The 18,091-nt window shown below is 39.8% G+C and overlaps 1 protein-coding gene across 1 annotated transcript in view; it reads left to right on the top strand.

The window, feature by feature from the left end:
- Positions 1-302: 302 nt before the first annotated feature.
- ACSS3 (acyl-CoA synthetase short chain family member 3) overlaps positions 303-18,091 on the top strand; it is a 71,089-nt gene continuing 53,300 nt past the window's right edge. The window contains 3 exon segments of the mRNA XM_035551752.2: positions 303-681; positions 5,474-5,618; positions 15,491-15,679. Coding sequence (XP_035407645.1) covers positions 428-681; positions 5,474-5,618; positions 15,491-15,679 — 588 coding nt within the window. The 5' untranslated portion in view covers positions 303-427.

Below are 18,091 nucleotides of genomic sequence, written 5' to 3'. Positions count from 1 at the left end.
ACTGCCTGTGGTTTTGAGGGAAAAGTGTAACACCACCGGGGTTCGCCTCCTCTCCTGCCGCCCCTGCAAGCCCGCAGCAGGGCTGTGGAACCTGCCCTCGCCTGTGCCCTTCCCTCACCTAGCGGCCACCGCACGCCTACGGGGCTCCGGGCCCGGCCCTCGGTGGCCGCCGGGGCACGGCGGAGGGCGGCGGTGCCAGACCCCGACCCCGAGATGGCGGCGGCGCCGGACCCCCGACATGGCGGCCGACCCGGCCCGGCCCCAGGGGGCGCAGCCCGGGCCGCCCGCCCCCACTCGGCGGGGCTCCAAGCGTCCTGCTCCGCGCCGCTTGCCGGGGGCAGCCGGCGGCCGGGGCTGGTCTCGGTCGAGCCGCCGCCTTCCGAGGGGTTTTCCGAGGGCTGTCGGAGCCCCGCGGGGGCCGCGCAAGATGGGGCTCGTGGGCAGGCTGGCGGCGCTGCCCCGCCACGGCGGCGCTGCCCGGCGGTGGCTGCGGCCGCCCTGCACGGAGAGCCGGCTGCCGGGCCGCGCTGCCTGCTGCCGGGCGCCGGGCGACTACGAGGCGGTGTTCAGGGCCTCGGTGGCCGATCCCGAGAAGGTGTGGGGAGCGGCCGCCGCGCTGATCCGCTGGGACAAGCCCTGGGACAGGGCTCTGCAGAGCCACGGCCCCGGGAGCGCCTCCTGGTGAGTGCCAGCCGGGGGCAGCGGCTGCGGGGCGCCGGGGGTCGTGCGGGTGCTTGGGGCAGCGAGCCTGCCGCCCCGCTGTAGCGGTGGCAGAGCCCCGGGGAGTTTAATGGTTACACTCGGTTATGCTTAATGACTGAAATCGGGACGGGTGAGGGCCTTGGGGTGAGAGGGGACTTGGCGTGGGCTGTGGTGGTGTGCGTGTGTCGTCCGGGTGGGATGTGTGTGGATCTGGGTGCCCTGCGTGAGAGCCTGATGCTCCCCGTGGTTTAGGTTGCTGTCTGTGCTGGGAATCTGGCATGAGGGGATGGAAGATTGCCTGTGGGAATGCGGAGATGGTGGCTTTCAGTTTTTTAACCTTAGAAATTAGCTGAGTAGGTCATTGCTTCGAGGGCACGATAAGGTAATGTTTAGCAAAAGCATTAGTAGCCTGGTATGTACATACACGTGGTGAGCAGTGACTGCTCAGACGGAACGGACATCCTTCTTACAAACTTCGGGAAAAGATTTTCAGTGCTTCTTAGAAAGCAGTTTGCCTGTTAAAGTTTTGTCATGACCACCGTCATCTCTTTTTTCAGCAAATTTACATCATTCTCTTTGAACTTTTCTCAAAGAGAAACTAATCCAGGATAAAAATGGCAAGGCAGGATGGGGGGCGTCTTTGGCACATTGATGTTCTTTGCCTTTTTAATGTTTTTCTGGCTTGATTTTAATTTAAAAATACTAAGCATTCTCAAAATATAATTAAAAATACTCATCACTCAAATCTGTCAGAGCGAGACGCAGAACCAGCAGTGTGGAAACTTACTTTCTTATCGGTGTCTGTGATTGCTGCGTGGCAGCTCTCACAGTGACAATTGTTTTTATCTCTTAAGCTGAATGTTAAGCAGCACCCAGCCAGCATAAATCCCTTTAAGTTATCGTGGCTGTATAACAGTCAGGAATCTTAAAGTGGATTGATAAGGAGACCTGTGGTCCACTGACCTTGGGTTTTAAGGTCATGGCACTGGTCAGAAAGGACAAGTAGGATTGCCTGCACAATTAAGGACCACTGAAGCTCCTTGGCATTCCTGAACAAAATAACAAAAAAAGTAACGATAGTTACTTTTTAAAAGTTAAGGGATAAGAATCTGATACACACTAGTGAGCATGGTTTTTCTATCAGATCCTGTCAAACAAATGTAATTTGATTTGATGAGTGCGATAAGCTTGCTGGCTACAAGTGATGTGGTTTTGTCTTTTTAAAGCGTTTTGGCTTCTTAGATGAAGTTAGTAGAAACGTTTTTTTTCCTAACTAATGCAGGTAGAGGGCAATTTTGAAAGCTGTGTTCTTCATGACTCTAAGACATAAACATTATGTGAAATCACCTTTGAGCTTCAGGAATGTTACCCTGTCTGCTATTTAAGTGTTACTGACACTTCAAAAAAATGTGGCTGGATCAGTTAACATACCTTTATCTTAAAATATCTAATACTGTAGTGGTTTTGTTTAATGCTTCATTCAACTTCTGTTTAGACTTCATCTAAACAAATTAAAAAAAAAATCCCGTTGATTCCTGGGAACTCAGGCTGGAGAAGTGTTTGTGCATGGCATTACAGGAATTAGCGATACACTTTTTTTTTTTTTTTACATTTAAAGTGCAAAATAATTGTACTGTAGTTTTTTTCTTTTGCATACATGCTGAGTTTATTCAGAACATTTATCATCCTTCATTTTTCTTCTTAATTATCTTTGCTTCTGAGTGAAACAAAACACAGCTATTTGATTTTGAAGATAGCAGATATTGTCGGAAATTACAACATAATTTTTGAATATTTGAATTTAGGCTTAATTATGCGTTGCCTTCATCATGATTATACTTATTTTGTTACTAGCAAGTAGGCTGTTGACAGATCTGAAAAAATTCTGAATGCAGTAAAAACCATTTCCGTGCCACAGACAGTAGATGTTAAGCTGTATGTAACCGGAGTCCTGCTATGGAAGACCTAACTACCTGACTTGTCACAAGTAGGAGAACGTGAACAGTGCTTCCTTGCCCCCTTCTGCTTCCCCTTAAAGATTCAGTCGTTTTAAAGAACGGTTAAAGAAAAGTCAGTGCCTGTACTTGAGATCCCTGGTTGTGCAACAAGAGCAGCTCTGCCAGACCTGCAGGAGATGGGAGGCGCCGGCCCCAGACCAGGGAGGCAGGAATTCCTGCTGAGGCTGGAGGTGGCTTTAAAGGGGCTCAGGGGGTCCTAGTGCGGTAACCACACTGAAATTGTTACAGGGATGCGTTATTGGATGAAAGTTACGCGTCCTGTGGATTACCAAAGGCTACTGCTGTCAGGGATGTACAGGAAAAAAGACTTGCCAAAAAGATAGGTAGATATTGGCAGAACAAGAGCTTAAAAAGTTGCTGTGAAGCAAGCTGTTTTGGTATTATAACCACATTTAAATTCTGCTGTGATTTTGGCAGGAGGAACCCTGCCATTTTTCTTCCACAGTAGCATCAGTGGATAGAAGAGGAGCTCTTCCAAGAGGCTGGTGGTGAACTGAATCCAGTTTCTTTTATGTATTGGAGTTGTAACTGTTCACTCTTTTTGTTTCTCTTTTTCTCCTCCTCTGCTCCATTTGTTTAATGTTATTCCTTTCCCAGCCTTAGGAACTGAGCCTAAAGAAAAGATCTTCAGGCTGGAATTTGCTCCATAAGCTGTATTGAGGTAAATGTCTGGTTAGCAACAGATTAGCATTTTACAGCCCTGCTTATGGCAAGATTCACTTGCAACTCTTACAAACATCCTGCAGATCCATCCCATATCTTTCTGCAGCTTAGTGGAATATTTTATTTTCAGTTCTAGATCTCTTTTTTAAATTAATGTCCTTATTCCAGGACTGGGGCCTGTTTTAACGCTGCTGTTGCTTTCCAGCTAAAGCTTATTCAAGCAAATTGATGTTCGTAGGAGATGTTCATCTCTTTGGCAAGAAGATGAATATGCAAAAACTTGTAGTGGCACCGGGCAGCTTTTCAAAGCCAGGCGTTTTTTAATTTGTCAGCCAAAATGGGGTATTCCAGCACGTTTGTGAGTGACAAGTAGAGAAGCAAGAGACTTGCACTTGTGTCCACAGTAGGTGCCTTGCTGCTTTCTCCGCTCCGTGGCAGCCTGCGTTCCCTCCCTCCCTCTGACCTGGGCACCGGAGCTCTTGGCGCAGAGCCTTGGGTTTTGCTTCAGCCTGCAGTCGCGTTTTTTTTTTTTTTTTGGCTTGTTCACAAGCAGTAGTTAAAAAATGTCTTCAATAACGTTGGTCTTGCTGCATAACTTAATGGGAATCCAAGCTCTGCTACTCGCTCATGTTTCCACCGTTCTTAAGTAGCAATGCATGGTAACCCAGATACTGTGCTCTGCTTTTCCATTGTTCACATCGTCACACAGAGATACAATATAAAAATCAGTGGATGACCTGAGCCTACACAGCTTTTATGACAGTAATACAGAGTTTATCTGTATTACTTGAAGCAACTGACGAGCCTTTATTGTTCATATAGCTCTTTTATGGGAAGAGGTTTATAGCACAGAATGTTTTTTTTTTGCTTTCTTGGTCTCCCACCTTTTCCTTATTAATGGCATTGTAAAGGAGTCACAGGAAAAGTTTGCTACATCCAAACATCCTAATTGGTTTTGCTTTAATAACTGCAATTCTTTGACAATAGGGACTATTCAATGGCCTGTGTTCATATGGATATATGAATAATACATCAAATATCCTAATTTAGAGTAGTCCTGTACAAAACAGGAAGGAAGGAAGAAAATGCTCTCTTTTAACTGGTAGTGGGTTACTTCAGGCCATTTATTTTTATTTTTTTACATTACAACAAGACATTATGACAGTGAGCATCCCCACTGAATTTTTGGAGACTCTCAACTCTATTTTTTCTGTGTGTTGCTCTTTTGCTGTAGATAGATCTGTGCAGATAGAAAAACACAAAGGAGAGCATTATTTTGAGAAAGCTTATTCTTAGGTTCTGTGTCATCTTTGAGCTAATTGTCATTGTAGCACGTGGTGCCTTCTTTTTCTTACTTGAGGATTATGCTACACTTGAGTTTTCTTTTTCTGTGTACAATTATAATAAAAATGAAACCCGCGTTTGTGCAGATTTTTGTTTTTAATTAAAAGATAAGATTCTTCTGTAAACGTCTGGCTGTTGAAGAGACTATGACTCACTACTTTACAGGGGCTTTTGAGTCACTGATGTAGAACATGGTAATGTGAAATGCGTTATGAGTATCAGACAAATTTACAAGGTTTTATGACCGTTTGGGTCAGTTTCATTTAGATACAGATGCGTGTATGCTTAGCTGTTACTGCCAAGATGTGAATAAGAACATTTGGAGTCCTGAACCCGTTCTTCTTAAAAGATAAGTTTACATGCCAGTACAAAGCGTAATAAGATATTTTCATAATGTCAAAATTATTTTACGTGAATGTATGTCTTGTTCCCTGAAATCATAGCTATAAAAACCAGAATGATTGAGGCAAAGTAAGTTAAATCAAGACCCAGTTTAGCATATTCTTAGTTAAGTCAATTAAGGTATAAGTACTTTACTTCTTTTACCTACCTTGGTTTATGTAGCTTTTTAAGTAAATTGTGGGGTTATAGAATAAAAAATGACTCTCTGAACGGAGTGTAAAATTTTATGGACGATATTTCAATTGCATGCTCTCATTCCTTAAAAGAAAAAACAACAATAACAATCAACCCTGTCTTAGTCGTTTGAAAGGTTGGCTGTAATGTACTTTCAATTTCTTTTTTAGGTTTGTAGGTGGAGAGCTGAATATTTGTTACAATGCTGTAGATCGTCATGTTGAGAATGGACGAGGAGACCACGTTGCCATTATTTATGACAGTCCTGTAACAAATACCAAAGAGAAAATAACATATAAGGAACTTCTTGAACAGGTACGTTTGAGAATAACCTTGTTACTGGAAATAGATTGGAAATACTGCACAGCAGGTAGATATTAGGGAGGCAGAAGTGGTCTGCCTTGCTAGTTTATTCCTTTTGCTGTGCTCACTATTGATCTATAAGCTTCACTGCTTTTACCTGATAATAGAGAATCTAAGAAGTTTTGATCTTCCTTTAAATATCATTTTTTTTTCTGCAGTTTGTTTTTTTTTTGTCCTGGTCAGTTAAATTCTGAACTTTTCTTTCTTGAATTTCTTTTCTTTTCTTTTTTTTTTTCCATCTCCTAACAGTTCTTATTTCCTATATAAAAGGTAAAGCAAAATATTAGTCAAGCCACTTGGCACTGAGTTGCTACAAAGAACAACAATGCTGTGCTAGTGAAAATGAAGGTGCACACCTTGGCTATTGCTGCAGATAATGGAGTGTGAAACCAAATGCCAAGTGAACAGGAAGCAGGTCCAGGCAGAGCTGTGTCACATGCCTGGTGGAGGCTATAGCGAGGGTGCTGATGGCCTGCACTAGCACTGCGTTTGGAAAGCCTTTGGATTTCAACTGTCGACTGGCATGGCCAATGCAGCTTGCCTCTGTCCGGGGTGGTGAATGCCCAATTCACCATCAGCCCCAAGTGCCAGGCTCTCCGCGTGCCTCTGTCACCGCCATCAGCTGCTTGTGGGACTCACACTGCTCCTCTGTGCTGATAATTTGGCAGCCTCATTACCTGACGTTGTCATTTACCAAAGGTCACCTACTGATGCCACCCTCAACCAGGCCCAACCCATGCCGGTTGCTATAATTGGTAGTTAAATTGAATTTCCTGTTCAAATGCTGTATTTTAACTTTGTTTGCTCTGCTTTTCTGTTCTAGTTATATATAGCAGTTGCACTTAACACTGAACACAAAGAAATTTTGGAGTCAAACTTCTCTTCTTGCTTAATGAATTTCAGAGTGCAAGATGCATTACAGTGGATGGAACACACTCACTGTACTGCAGATACACGTAATGCAAATCTACTTTTAAAATGTTAGATGAAGTTCACAATACACTAGTTTGGTGTGTGAGGTTTGTATTCCACTGTTGGAAGAAAAGAATAATCATACAGACACAAAAACTGATACGTCTCTGCTGTACCATACCGTGTAAGAGAAATATAGAAAATATTTACTCCTCACCATTTTTTTGTTGATTTACCAAGTCCAAAACTGAACTTTAAAGTTACCATGCAGTATGCTGGAGCTAAAACCACTATTTCAGTGTTTTAAGAAATCAGGCAGCTTTAAAAGGGTACAGCTTCTCGTCTAATTTTGTTTTTTATGTCTATCTATAAATAAATTGTAATTATTTGCAATTTCGTCATGTGCCATATATAAATGTATATGTATAAGTGAAAAAAGTATATGTATGCAAATACCTATTCATTTATTTTAATGAATACATCATTTTGATGTAAATTATCTTCTGTGGGCTTCCCTCTGCAGAAATTTCCTCTAAACAGCACTTGAAAAGTAGCATTGGTTCACTTTTTAGGGTGGATGTTGGCGTCTCCTAAGTTTGTGTATCCGTGTTTTCTGTAAGCACATGAAACACGTTACGGCATGGAACATTTTATGCAAAATGACAGAGTTTTGCTAATATACATATACATACTTTCTTCCATCTGTCCTCTTACTGGGCATAATAAACCAAATGGGATAACTGATTGAAGTTTTCTGGGGGTATGTAGTAGAACTTACTCAGAAGTTCATTGTAATCTTGCTGGTAGCTGAGTCCTATCTTAATATTGTTTCTGAATTCTGTACAGTTTGTTATTTTCCTTAATCAAAAGGGCATATGATCGTGAAAGGCAGGGTTTGGGATTAATAACTTCTCATTTGCATCTTTCTAGTCCACTCTTGTGGAATAAATTTAACTTGGTTCATCTGGTAACTGTTGAACACCAGCTAACAAACATACCCACAGAGACATTGGCTGAAAATTGCAGACACATGGGCTGGTGTGTTTTGTGTCATAGATCTTGTAAAGACTAGGAAAGATTTTGGGAAAAGACCTACTAAGCCACTATGAAGCATGCCTTACAGTGTTTGGCTCACATGCCGCTGCCATTGCTTGTTGCTGTGTTCTCGGTCTGCTCATTGTAAGCCAAAAGTACTATATGCTGTAGTTTTGAAATAGACTGTCACTGCTTTGCATGCTTCGTTATAGACTGGTATGAGTGTAGACCAGACGTATGAACAAAGTTGACAAATAGGCTTAGTAATACCCCAGAGGAGAAAGAAACCTTTCACTTCCTTTCTAGAGTTCCTTTCCCAGTTTAAAATACCCCTCAATGTGAATCTGTGTGCAGACTGTAGTTTGAACTATATCCATCCAATGAATGTTTAGTAGCCTGCCAGGCCAATAAGCTGTTACTTCACTGAGAATATCTTTTCAGAGAGGCTGCCTGTTCAAAATGTCTCTACAAGAGATCAGGGTTTGAGGTGATGGATTTCTTTCTGGCTTTTGGTAATTAAAGAGGACTTTATAGGTGGATTAACTCAAAGTTACGTAGAATAACTGTGGGTCACAGGATGGGAAGATGCAGAATTATGTAGCAGGTTGGATTATTTGTCCAAGGATCAAACGCATGGTAAGGATGAAAAAAATGACATAGGTGCTTGGTTGGAGATAATACAACTCCTTAGGGAGGGTGGGATAGCTTGAGCTATGTCCTCAGGAAGCCTGTTGCTTTCAGATTACCTTTATCCTTTTTACTCATTGAACTGTTGTTCAGATCTAAGAGCTACAGTGATGCTGCAATTTTAAGGTTAAGCACCACTGAATTGTAAATAATTGAGAGAAATGTTGGAAGCTTGTGGATGTTTAGTGTCCAACCTGTGAGGAACAATTTTTTTTTTTTCTCACAATTGGAGTAGAAGGATTGCAGGACGATTTCAGCAGTTTAATGATACAAATAATGACAAGATCTGTCTGTGCTGATACTCTGTGCAACTATATTTGGAAAGTCTTGGGCCTTTTAAAGTGAAGTTTTACATAGTGCATATGATTGCATTGTATTAATTATATGCTGTTATAGATGGAATGCTGCAAATGTGGAGAGTAGGGCTCTGATGAAACTTAAAGACGTGACAGTCTTCCAGAATGTACCTATTGGATTTATTTTATTTACTGATGCCTCTTACAGGTTTTTAAATGTGGATTACATAATCGAACTGATTACAGTGAAATGGGGATGTAGCTGTAAGCTTTGGGTATACCTTGAGATAGTCTCTGATTCCAGTAGTGAGATGCCAGGAAAAGATAAGGGAGACATGAATTCTTTTAGAAATGTTACTGAATCTCTGTAGTGTTAGGGAAAAATAGATATACCCAGAAAACAAAATAGGGAGCAATGGCTTCTGTTCATTTAAAAACAAATTTTCTGATTGGAAAGTGTTGGAAAGTACTACTGTTTTCAGGTTAAGACAAAGGTTGTTAGGTGGGTGAAAATACCTCTCTGTTTACATTACTGGGTTATTTTCTGTAGGCTGCCTCCCTTGCTAAAATATAATAATAAAAAAAAATCTCAAGAATTTGAATGCCATATTATTTGCAGTTGTTGACACTTGACAGATATTGTACATGAAAACAATATGATTTCTCTTGGTCATTATTTCAGAAACAATGCACAATTAATGTGCTGAATTCAGTGCTGTAATAAATAATTTCTGAGTGCAAAAACCTGACAGGATTACTGAAATCCAGACCTCCTTCCCCCCAAGCTGAGTCTCTGACAGCACTGAATGTTACAAAAATATGAATGAGAGAGAAGGGCTTCAGGGTTATCAGAACTGGGTTGTGATGTAATTTCTTATATATGACTGAAGAACCACCCAGGTTGTTTTGCTTCTAGTAGTCTTTCTCATTCAACATGCTTTACTCCATCTTCTTTCTTTGCTTTCTGCCTTGAAAAAATGGACAATTGCTTCTTAGCTAGAAATAATGACTTTCATTTCAAGATATTCGTTCTTAGAATGAAGTGCTATAAAATCAAAACTAGAATACAGACAGAAAATCCTACGGAGACTGACAATCAAACTTTTTATTCTGTTTGTCTGGTAAAGCAAAATTACCTTGCTAGAACCATGTATTAGACTTTTTGTTCAATGCTGTTTTTCATTATCCTATTTAAATTTCAAAATTCATTCTTCAATGAACGTCCTAGAAAGATTTAACTATGATGTACAAGAGTAGCTCTTCAAAAATATCAATACTAGTATTTCTGGAAAGGATGAGACTAATCAGGAGTTTACAAAGAGTGGTGCCTTGGGTTTTTCACATTCCACAGAAAAGACTTCCAAATCACCTTAGAGATCTGAAGTAGCAGGAACTTGATCTACCTTAAGTGTTATACTACTCCCTTGACTTATGTGTTACACTGCAGAACGTCAACATCAGGGATACCTGCAGTAATGTAGAATTTGGTGCAGTATTGGCAGAGTGAAGCAAAACCGTGCTGAATTAATTGCTGAGTGGATGCTGTGGCATTGCTTCTGATCAAACGTGAAATCCATGCCAAGCTGGTGACTGTTAGAGAATCCCTGTCTCATCCCAGGCCCTTCTAGCAGGCGCACGCTCCACAGCCGGTCTCCCAAACCAGGGAGGAAGATGGGCCTGTATCTGTGCCCTACCCACAGTCCCCAGCTTTTCCTCAGTCTAAAGAGCATGTTGGCATGTGAAAGAAGGAAGGAGAAATTACTGCAACTAACCACAATCCCAGCAGCTGTCTGCCTGCATTAGAAAGCAATAAAAATCATCCCAACTTACATTTTTTTCTTGTTTGTGGAGCAGTGTATGTGCACCACTACAACCACTAGGTAGGTCCCTCATATACTTCATTTGAGGAGAGGAAGAGACAGTGCAGGGGAATTTTGTGCAGAAACCTGTGGGGGCTGTGCTATGTGGGGGCTGAGCTTGTTGGCCCACAGAACTGCCTTCACAGCCCCTGGGGAATCATCTCAAGACATTACAGCTCTGACAGGCAAACTTGCATTGCCTTTCCGCAGCTCTGGGACCAGTGCCCTGACTGGACCAGAAAGCTCCTAAACACAATCCCACACTGCATACACGTCTAGGAAAGGAGTGCACGCACTTAGGCAGGCAGGCATCTGGACCATTGAATTTACGGTTCCCGGTGCCTGGTGTGGCAGAGAGTGGGCCAAGGGGACGTTCCTGCATGTCATCTCCTTGGGGTCCTCAGGTGCTTGTGCGATGCAGACGTGTGCAACACTTGGCAGGTGTGTGTGGCACGCTTTTCCCTGGACTGTTGATCCTGGGACGAAGGATATAGGTAGCCTAATGAGCAGTGGACTTGGTGGAGTGCTCTCCCCTCCCCTGAAGATCTGTTCAAGATCTCTGTGGTAGGGGCATGTGCACCAAGCCACTTCTGAAGCATGATTGTGCCACGTGTTTAAGAATGTCATCTTCATCTGCGTGAAATGAATGCAGCACCACCTGTCCATCCTCTCCTGGTTGGCAGCAGGCTTGACATTAGCAACAGGATGGTGCATCTGCTGGAGAAACTCTTGCAGCAGTAGGAAAAGGAGGAAGTGATAACTTAAAGGAGTAATGGAAGAGTGAAGAGGTTGATCAGCGTGTGGGGGCTAGCAGCAAGGACTACTTTCTTTAGTAGCCTTCCAAGAATGGCATGTTGGAGAACTTGAAGAGAACGCTGCCCTTGGTTTAGAGGAATGCTTAATGTGACATGACTATTTTTACAGCATGAGATGCACTTCAGGGTCTTTCAGGAGCTCTCAGTATTTGAAAAATTGTTTTGTGTTTAGCTTGTGTTGAGGGACTTGACACTGGTGAGACCCACGCAGTTCAACACAGTCAAGTTTGGAGTTTAATTTTTGAGCATTTGGAGTGGAATTTCTGCTTTAGTATTTTCTAAACAGAATTCTTCTGGCATGGACCAAAACTGAACTGCATTTTAAACCACTGGGGACAGCTGGGTGATTTACTTCAGAACAGCACTACTTCTCCAAACCTGAACTGCTAATACAGCTCTAGTATTTGTTTGGTGGCAGGGTGAAAACAAAACTGTGCTCACTAAGGCTTGCATTTGACATAAGTGTAATTTAAGTCCAGATCTTCAAATCTGAAAACCTACTTCAGCCTCCTGTTATAACACTTAGTCTCAAGTCATTTTATTACTGAAGTGTCAAATATATTAAGGCAATAGAGCAGTCTTAAACTTTGAAGAAGAGCAGAGAAATAGCATACTGGTAGGAAAATAGCAACTGTAAAATCTTGAGTGATAAAGTATGCTGTCTTAATGTAAACCATAAATGACAACACACTGTACCAAACTGGAAGGTTTCATGGCTTTTAACAGTTTAATGAAATGTCACTACTCACACTGTTTTTTTTTCCCTTTTAGGAAGAATGATTGCTTGAACGTTTCAGGGTTTCCACATCAGTCTTAAGGGCAATGCAAACCTTCTTTATGATGTTCCACAATCTTCCAAATACTTGCAGATGGAGACAGTGTTTTATTCTGTAGGGCAAATGCTCACTAGCTGTCAGAAGGATGAAGGAAAAGACAAAAGGAAAATCAAAGCTACCCACATATTGTATTGGGTTAATGCCTCTGGTGACATTGAGCTCTTCAGAGTGGGGAGGTTAAGTACAAACAAGTAACTAGTGAGCTTGCCTGGAAGATGTGATTTCTGCCTGCAACATGCTACGTGTATTCTGCTTTAAATAAAATTTATGCATGGTACATTTCAAGAAAACTTACTTCAGTATATGCAGTTCTCTTCACTGTTTCCCTCATACAGCCAAGTATCAAAATTATGTAGCTCATACACAGGCACATGGAGTCTTCTATTACAAAATTACTAATTATGATCTTTAAACCATGCCTTTTCCATCCACAGGCAAACATTGCCTTTTTTCAGCATCAGTAATAATTATCAAAATAATAATGAATGTGTTGTCCATTGTGTTTAATTATTTATTGCTTACTATTCTTACTATTACTTATATGGGATATAGAATTACTCATTAAATATTATTTTTGTTTCCTCTGGCCTTTTTGTCTACGTGCTGCTTGAGAGTCTCACAAACAGCAAAGATGAGGATTAGGATTCTTTGAGATCAGTTGACATTTTCTCTGTTAAAATGAGCTTTCAGATTTTAATATTTTCACAATGGGAAGTATACAAAAGCAATTTACGTTTGGAAACAAAGTTGTTATCCATACCTACAGTTATTTTCACTGATCTTATCTAGAAATGACTAGATGCCAGTGGTATGGCTATAAATTGTAGTTGTATAGATGTCCAAGCCATGTTGATTTGTGTTTGTACTTGATAGCATATTGATAGATAATAGTAGGTCTAGAATTAAAATATATTTTCTTCTGGTAATCATTAATGTTTAATGTGAGAGGTCTGTTATGAATGAGTTGCATACATTAGTTTATGTGTGTTTGCAGCTTGGTATGCTGATGACTTTGCCTTATAAACATAGTCTTTGTCTTGTGGCTGAAAATAACAGCAGGGATTTATGCAGTGTTTATGAAAAGGGGAAGCTGTTCTTACCTTCTAATGCAAGCCATGCCTGGGGCTCCTGTGTTTCCATTTTCTTAAATCCTCAGGCGGAGGTGTAGAAATATGCATGGTTTGATTGTGGATGAGCTGTGTAGTTAATGCAAACATAGCTCAGGTGTGTCTCGAGCTCTTGGGTGTTACTGTCTTACGTTGCAGAAAGTCCCACTGAAGAGAGAAGCAGTAAAGTAATGCCATGCCACATGCATGGGCTGCGTTCCAGGACTGGATGCTATTGCCCCATGTTTTCTTGAGTGCGATCATAGAAGAAAGCACCTAAATGCCTGTAAATTACTGAAAGTAACATTGCCATTAGGATTTGAAATATTAAACTGGGATAAAGTAATTCTTTAAATAGAGAAAATACAAATTTGATAAATAATTAAATGAAAGCAAAACATTTCATAGCTAATCTACCCTGCTGACTGGTGCATCCTTGAAAAAGAAGGTCCTTCCCTCCTGTCCTATTTATACAAGAGTGGCATAGGCTGTTCCCATCACATGCATTATTTGCTGGGTCACTGCAAAGATCTCTTTTTGCTTTGGAGGCTTGGAAGTGGTTAGTTTCCATTCTACAGGCAACATCCCCCTGCTGCTCTGAGGAGTTTCTCCCCCCTTTCCTTTCTCCTCAGGCTGATAGGAACCAAAGGGAAGAGTCTTTCACAAGTCTCAACTTTACTTAAAACCTAACCTATGTGATAACAATGAATAAATAAGGAATAACACAGTGTAGGTAAGGTGTAACATACTCATATATGAGTAGATTCACATAGCATTGATAGTGAAAGAAATCAGAATCTCAAAATTTCTATTACTTACTGTGGTATTTTCTAGTGAATGGCGACCTATCAAAGAAAAGTGTTTTACTGGTGTGGATAAGAAGAATTCCCCTGCAAAACAGCGCAACTCCTTTGCTCTGAACTTAGATTTATATGTGTATTTAGCTATCCCAAGAACGTCTCAGAGAATTTAACATTTTAGTCTTATCATTAGTGTAGGACCATGCAAGCAAAACACCAGCTCTTGTTACTTCTGATTGGACTGTAACCATGCTTGTGGAAATCTCCAGCTTGTGATGTCCTGGGACGTTTCTACTTCCGTCCTGTTTTGTAATAGCTTTTTAGTCTACCCTGTGTCTTCCTAATCTACAGTTTTTCCTGTTAACCTATTGGCCAGTGTTATGTACGCAATTAAGTTGTACCTCTTCTACTTACACTCACAGAATCAGAGAGTGCCTGAGGTTGGAAGGGACCTCTGGAGGTCATCTCGTCCAACTTCCCTGCTTGAACAGGTTGCCTCTCTAAACTCTGATGTTTATTAAAAAAATTAAATGAGGTTGGCAGGTTTAGATACTATCTGAGTGTCACACAACTGTCAGCCTCTTGAACTCCAGAAACCTCTGACAGTTAAGTTGTTTGCTCTTGGGGAATTAGTAATTTGATTTTCCTTCAGAAGATGCCGTATTCCATGCTGCTACAAGTGCACAGTGCGTGTTACAGGCTTCCCAGTTCACTTTCTAAAAGGACTTACTAGGCACTGTCCTGGTGTACTAATGAAATAGTACATTATCACAAAAGTAGTATTGACTATACACTCTTGAGGTAATGAATATTTTCCTCACAGTGATATGGATGACTGACATTGCTTCTGAGCGTCCAGATTTGTTTACCAGTTCTTTGCTCCCATACACAGTCTATCTTTAGGCTTTTACGTACTAGAAATTCGAAAATGAGAGGAAAAATGTTTTCTTAAATCTAATTATGTTTCTTTGAATTTGTACCTGCATTTGGCTCAGGGTATAAGATTTCTTGTCATAAGTTCTGAGAAGTTTAGATAGAAAATTGGAAAGCTTACTTCACATTGATTTGTGTTTCAAATGTAGGTAGAACAGAAGTTGTGTTATGAAATGCCCTGCTTATATATATTAAAAAAAAATAAAATTGAGAAATGTAAGTGAGCTGGATAAAAGAATGTATGGTTAGAGTGGCATTTAAAATTTGCAAAACCTTGCTATTGATTTTTGCTATAATATAGTAATAATAATAATTTGTGTCAATCCACTTTCATTTTATATAAAAAGATGTATTACAGTGTTTTAAAAAATATAAATTGTCCTAAATTTATTGAACCTTGATTGCATTGTTCATCAACTTTATTTATCTTACTGGCTTGTTTCCTTGATGTTCTGCGTCTACTGATTGTGTGAAGGTTGTTTTTCATGGGGCAACATCAGATCTGGATAAGTTTTTAATATGTTGTAAATGTTTTGCCAGTACAGGTGTCCAAGTTAGCTGATGTCATGGTCAGACATGGTGTGAAGAAAGGAGATCGTGTTGTCATCTACATGCCCATGATTCCACAGACAGTATACTGTATGCTGGCTTGTGCAAGAATAGGAGCCATCCATAGCCTGATTTTTGGTGGATTTGCCTCTAAAGAGCTTGCTGTTCGCATTGATCACGCAAAGGTAATACATATTTAGAACAACAAATGCCATTGCATTAGTTATTTATGTAAACCAATGTCAAAAATATATATATATATATTTTTTTTTCCCTGAAAGGATAACAGTATTTCCCTTTGTGTGGCACATGGTCTCAATTTGCTTGTAACACCTAACATTAAAATGTGAACAAAGTACTTACTACTTGCGTGCTAAGGGTTGTATTTGTATAGCAGACATTGAAGTACAGTTTTTTATTTCTAAAAAAAAAATCATGATTATTTAACATACTGCTATCTGTTTAGACTTTCTTCTCCTCTTTGTCAGTTAGTCTCCACTAAGCATCACCTTAAAAATTTTGGCTTCTCACCCAGCATTTTTCTCAAGTGTCAACAGCCTACATCATGCCAACCCGCAGTGACTTCATTGGTTTACTTGATATTTGTACATGTTAAGTAGTAAGTTTTTCAGCTCTATCTCCTGCATCTAATTTGTACAAGAATCAAGGCAGCCAGTGAGCTAATTGTCTTAAGTTAATGGCTCTGTAGAGAACACAGGTAATAGAGGTGAATGCTTTAAAGGCTTCCGAGTTAGGCGCAAGTTAAACATGTTTATGAAGCATTATATAAGTCTTTTTAAGTGAAAATGCATATAATACTTTAATAACCTGCTCAGTAGCTTTTATTGGCATATTAATAGCTTGTGTATGTATATGTATACAGTGTTTATACTGGAAGTTTCTGTTCTTGTTTTCTATCAATGAACAAAACTCTTTGACATCTTGATCAGTTGCTTGGATCATTCAGACTCTCTGCAGTAGCCATAATCACTGAATCATGTTGGCTAGACTTAGAAGCCTTAGCTTAGAAGAAATGTTATACAGGGTAAAGTCTGCAGGATTTGTGGAACTTTTACTGAGATTTTTGTGTGCAGAAGTGCTCTTCAGATCCCTAAAGTTTGAATTTTATGAATATCTGTAAATTGAAAGCACTTCTTTTAAAAAGTTGAATGCATTTCCCCTTTCCTGCCACCCCCGTTTGGTGTTCTAACAAAGCAGAAGTTAATAGAATAGCTGAAGTGCTTTTCTGGATTTATGAAAAACAGCTGGAAGGAGACTAAAGACAGGTCCAGTTTTTCCATGTCTTTTTTCCTGTTCCCTGACTTTTTCAAAACCTGTAAAAATTAATTTTTACTCATAGAAGTTTTTGATTAGGGAAAAATAATAGATTAGGTTTTGATTAGAAAAAAATAAACTTGAAGGTTGAAAATGAAAGTTGTTACAATATGAATCATCTAGCATGTTTACTTTTAGACTATTTTGCAATTGTTAACTACTTAATCCCAGTAGACTTTCTCTGAGGGACAAAAAGAGACAACACTGTAATCGTCAGTAAATCAGTCTTTACTTCATGCATTAAAAGGAAAACAGAAAGTTTAAATTATTTACTCAAGGTCACGTAGCACATCTTTTTAATGGTTAGCTATAGAATTACTACCTGCAGGCCATGGATTAAATCTTAATTTATGTTGCCTTTTTTTCCTTTAAAAGGCAGAGCTAAATATTTTCTTTTATTTTTTGATCCATCTGATATATAATGAAACTGTAAGAAAAGAGGAGAGGCACACTAAATTTCAAGCCTTTCCCCTGTTATGCAATACTGTAAAACTTCCTTGATAAGTGAATTGCACGCTACTAGATTATCTTCAAGATATGAATATAAGTAGCTGTGATAGAAAGTGTTTTCCTGAACTCAGATATTAATTGAAGCAGTCTCAAACCCCCCCAGTATTTGTATTAGGCTTTTGTATGAATTAGGTACCGCAGTACAGGGCCTAATTTTGGAAAAATTAACTAGAAAGAGTTAAAGACATGGAATAGAAAGCTAGCTTTGAGGTGCTTTTTCAGAAGAAAGGTCAAACTTCAAGTTTTGTCAGAAGACCTAAATAACAGACACTTTCTAGTGACTATGAAAACCTACATATACTTTAACAGCTTGCCTTAATTTAACTTGAATTTTAAATAGGTCTGGGAATCCTGCAAAGTCCTGCAGCTGATAATTTCTACTCTTGTCAGGTATTGGCAGTGTTTTAGACTTTCTATGGTGAATTGTGATGAAGTGATTCAGTGTATGAGAAGAGGCATTTCTTCTAATATTTTATTTCATCTGAATTTGAGAATATGTAGTTTTCAATAGCAAAACAGTAGATGCTTTTGAAGAAAGTTAATTATTAATTATCTTTTGAGAAATTAACATGACATTTGTTTAAGCACTTTATCTTAATAAACTAGGAAAGCTGAGAAGGATGTTTTAAGAACAGTGCTTCTATGTTTATTTAATAAGGTAGTTGCTATGCCTTTGACAAACAGATTTTTTTTTTTTTGAATCACAATAATTATATAGCAATTTTAGAGGGCTTTTTAGACGTTAAGTCCAA

The sequence above is a fragment of the Cygnus atratus genome, chromosome 1 (genome assembly GCF_013377495.2).
Source record: "Cygnus atratus isolate AKBS03 ecotype Queensland, Australia chromosome 1, CAtr_DNAZoo_HiC_assembly, whole genome shotgun sequence".
NCBI lineage: Eukaryota > Metazoa > Chordata > Aves > Anseriformes > Anatidae > Cygnus > Cygnus atratus.
This window is presented reverse-complemented; position numbering and strand designations above follow the sequence as displayed.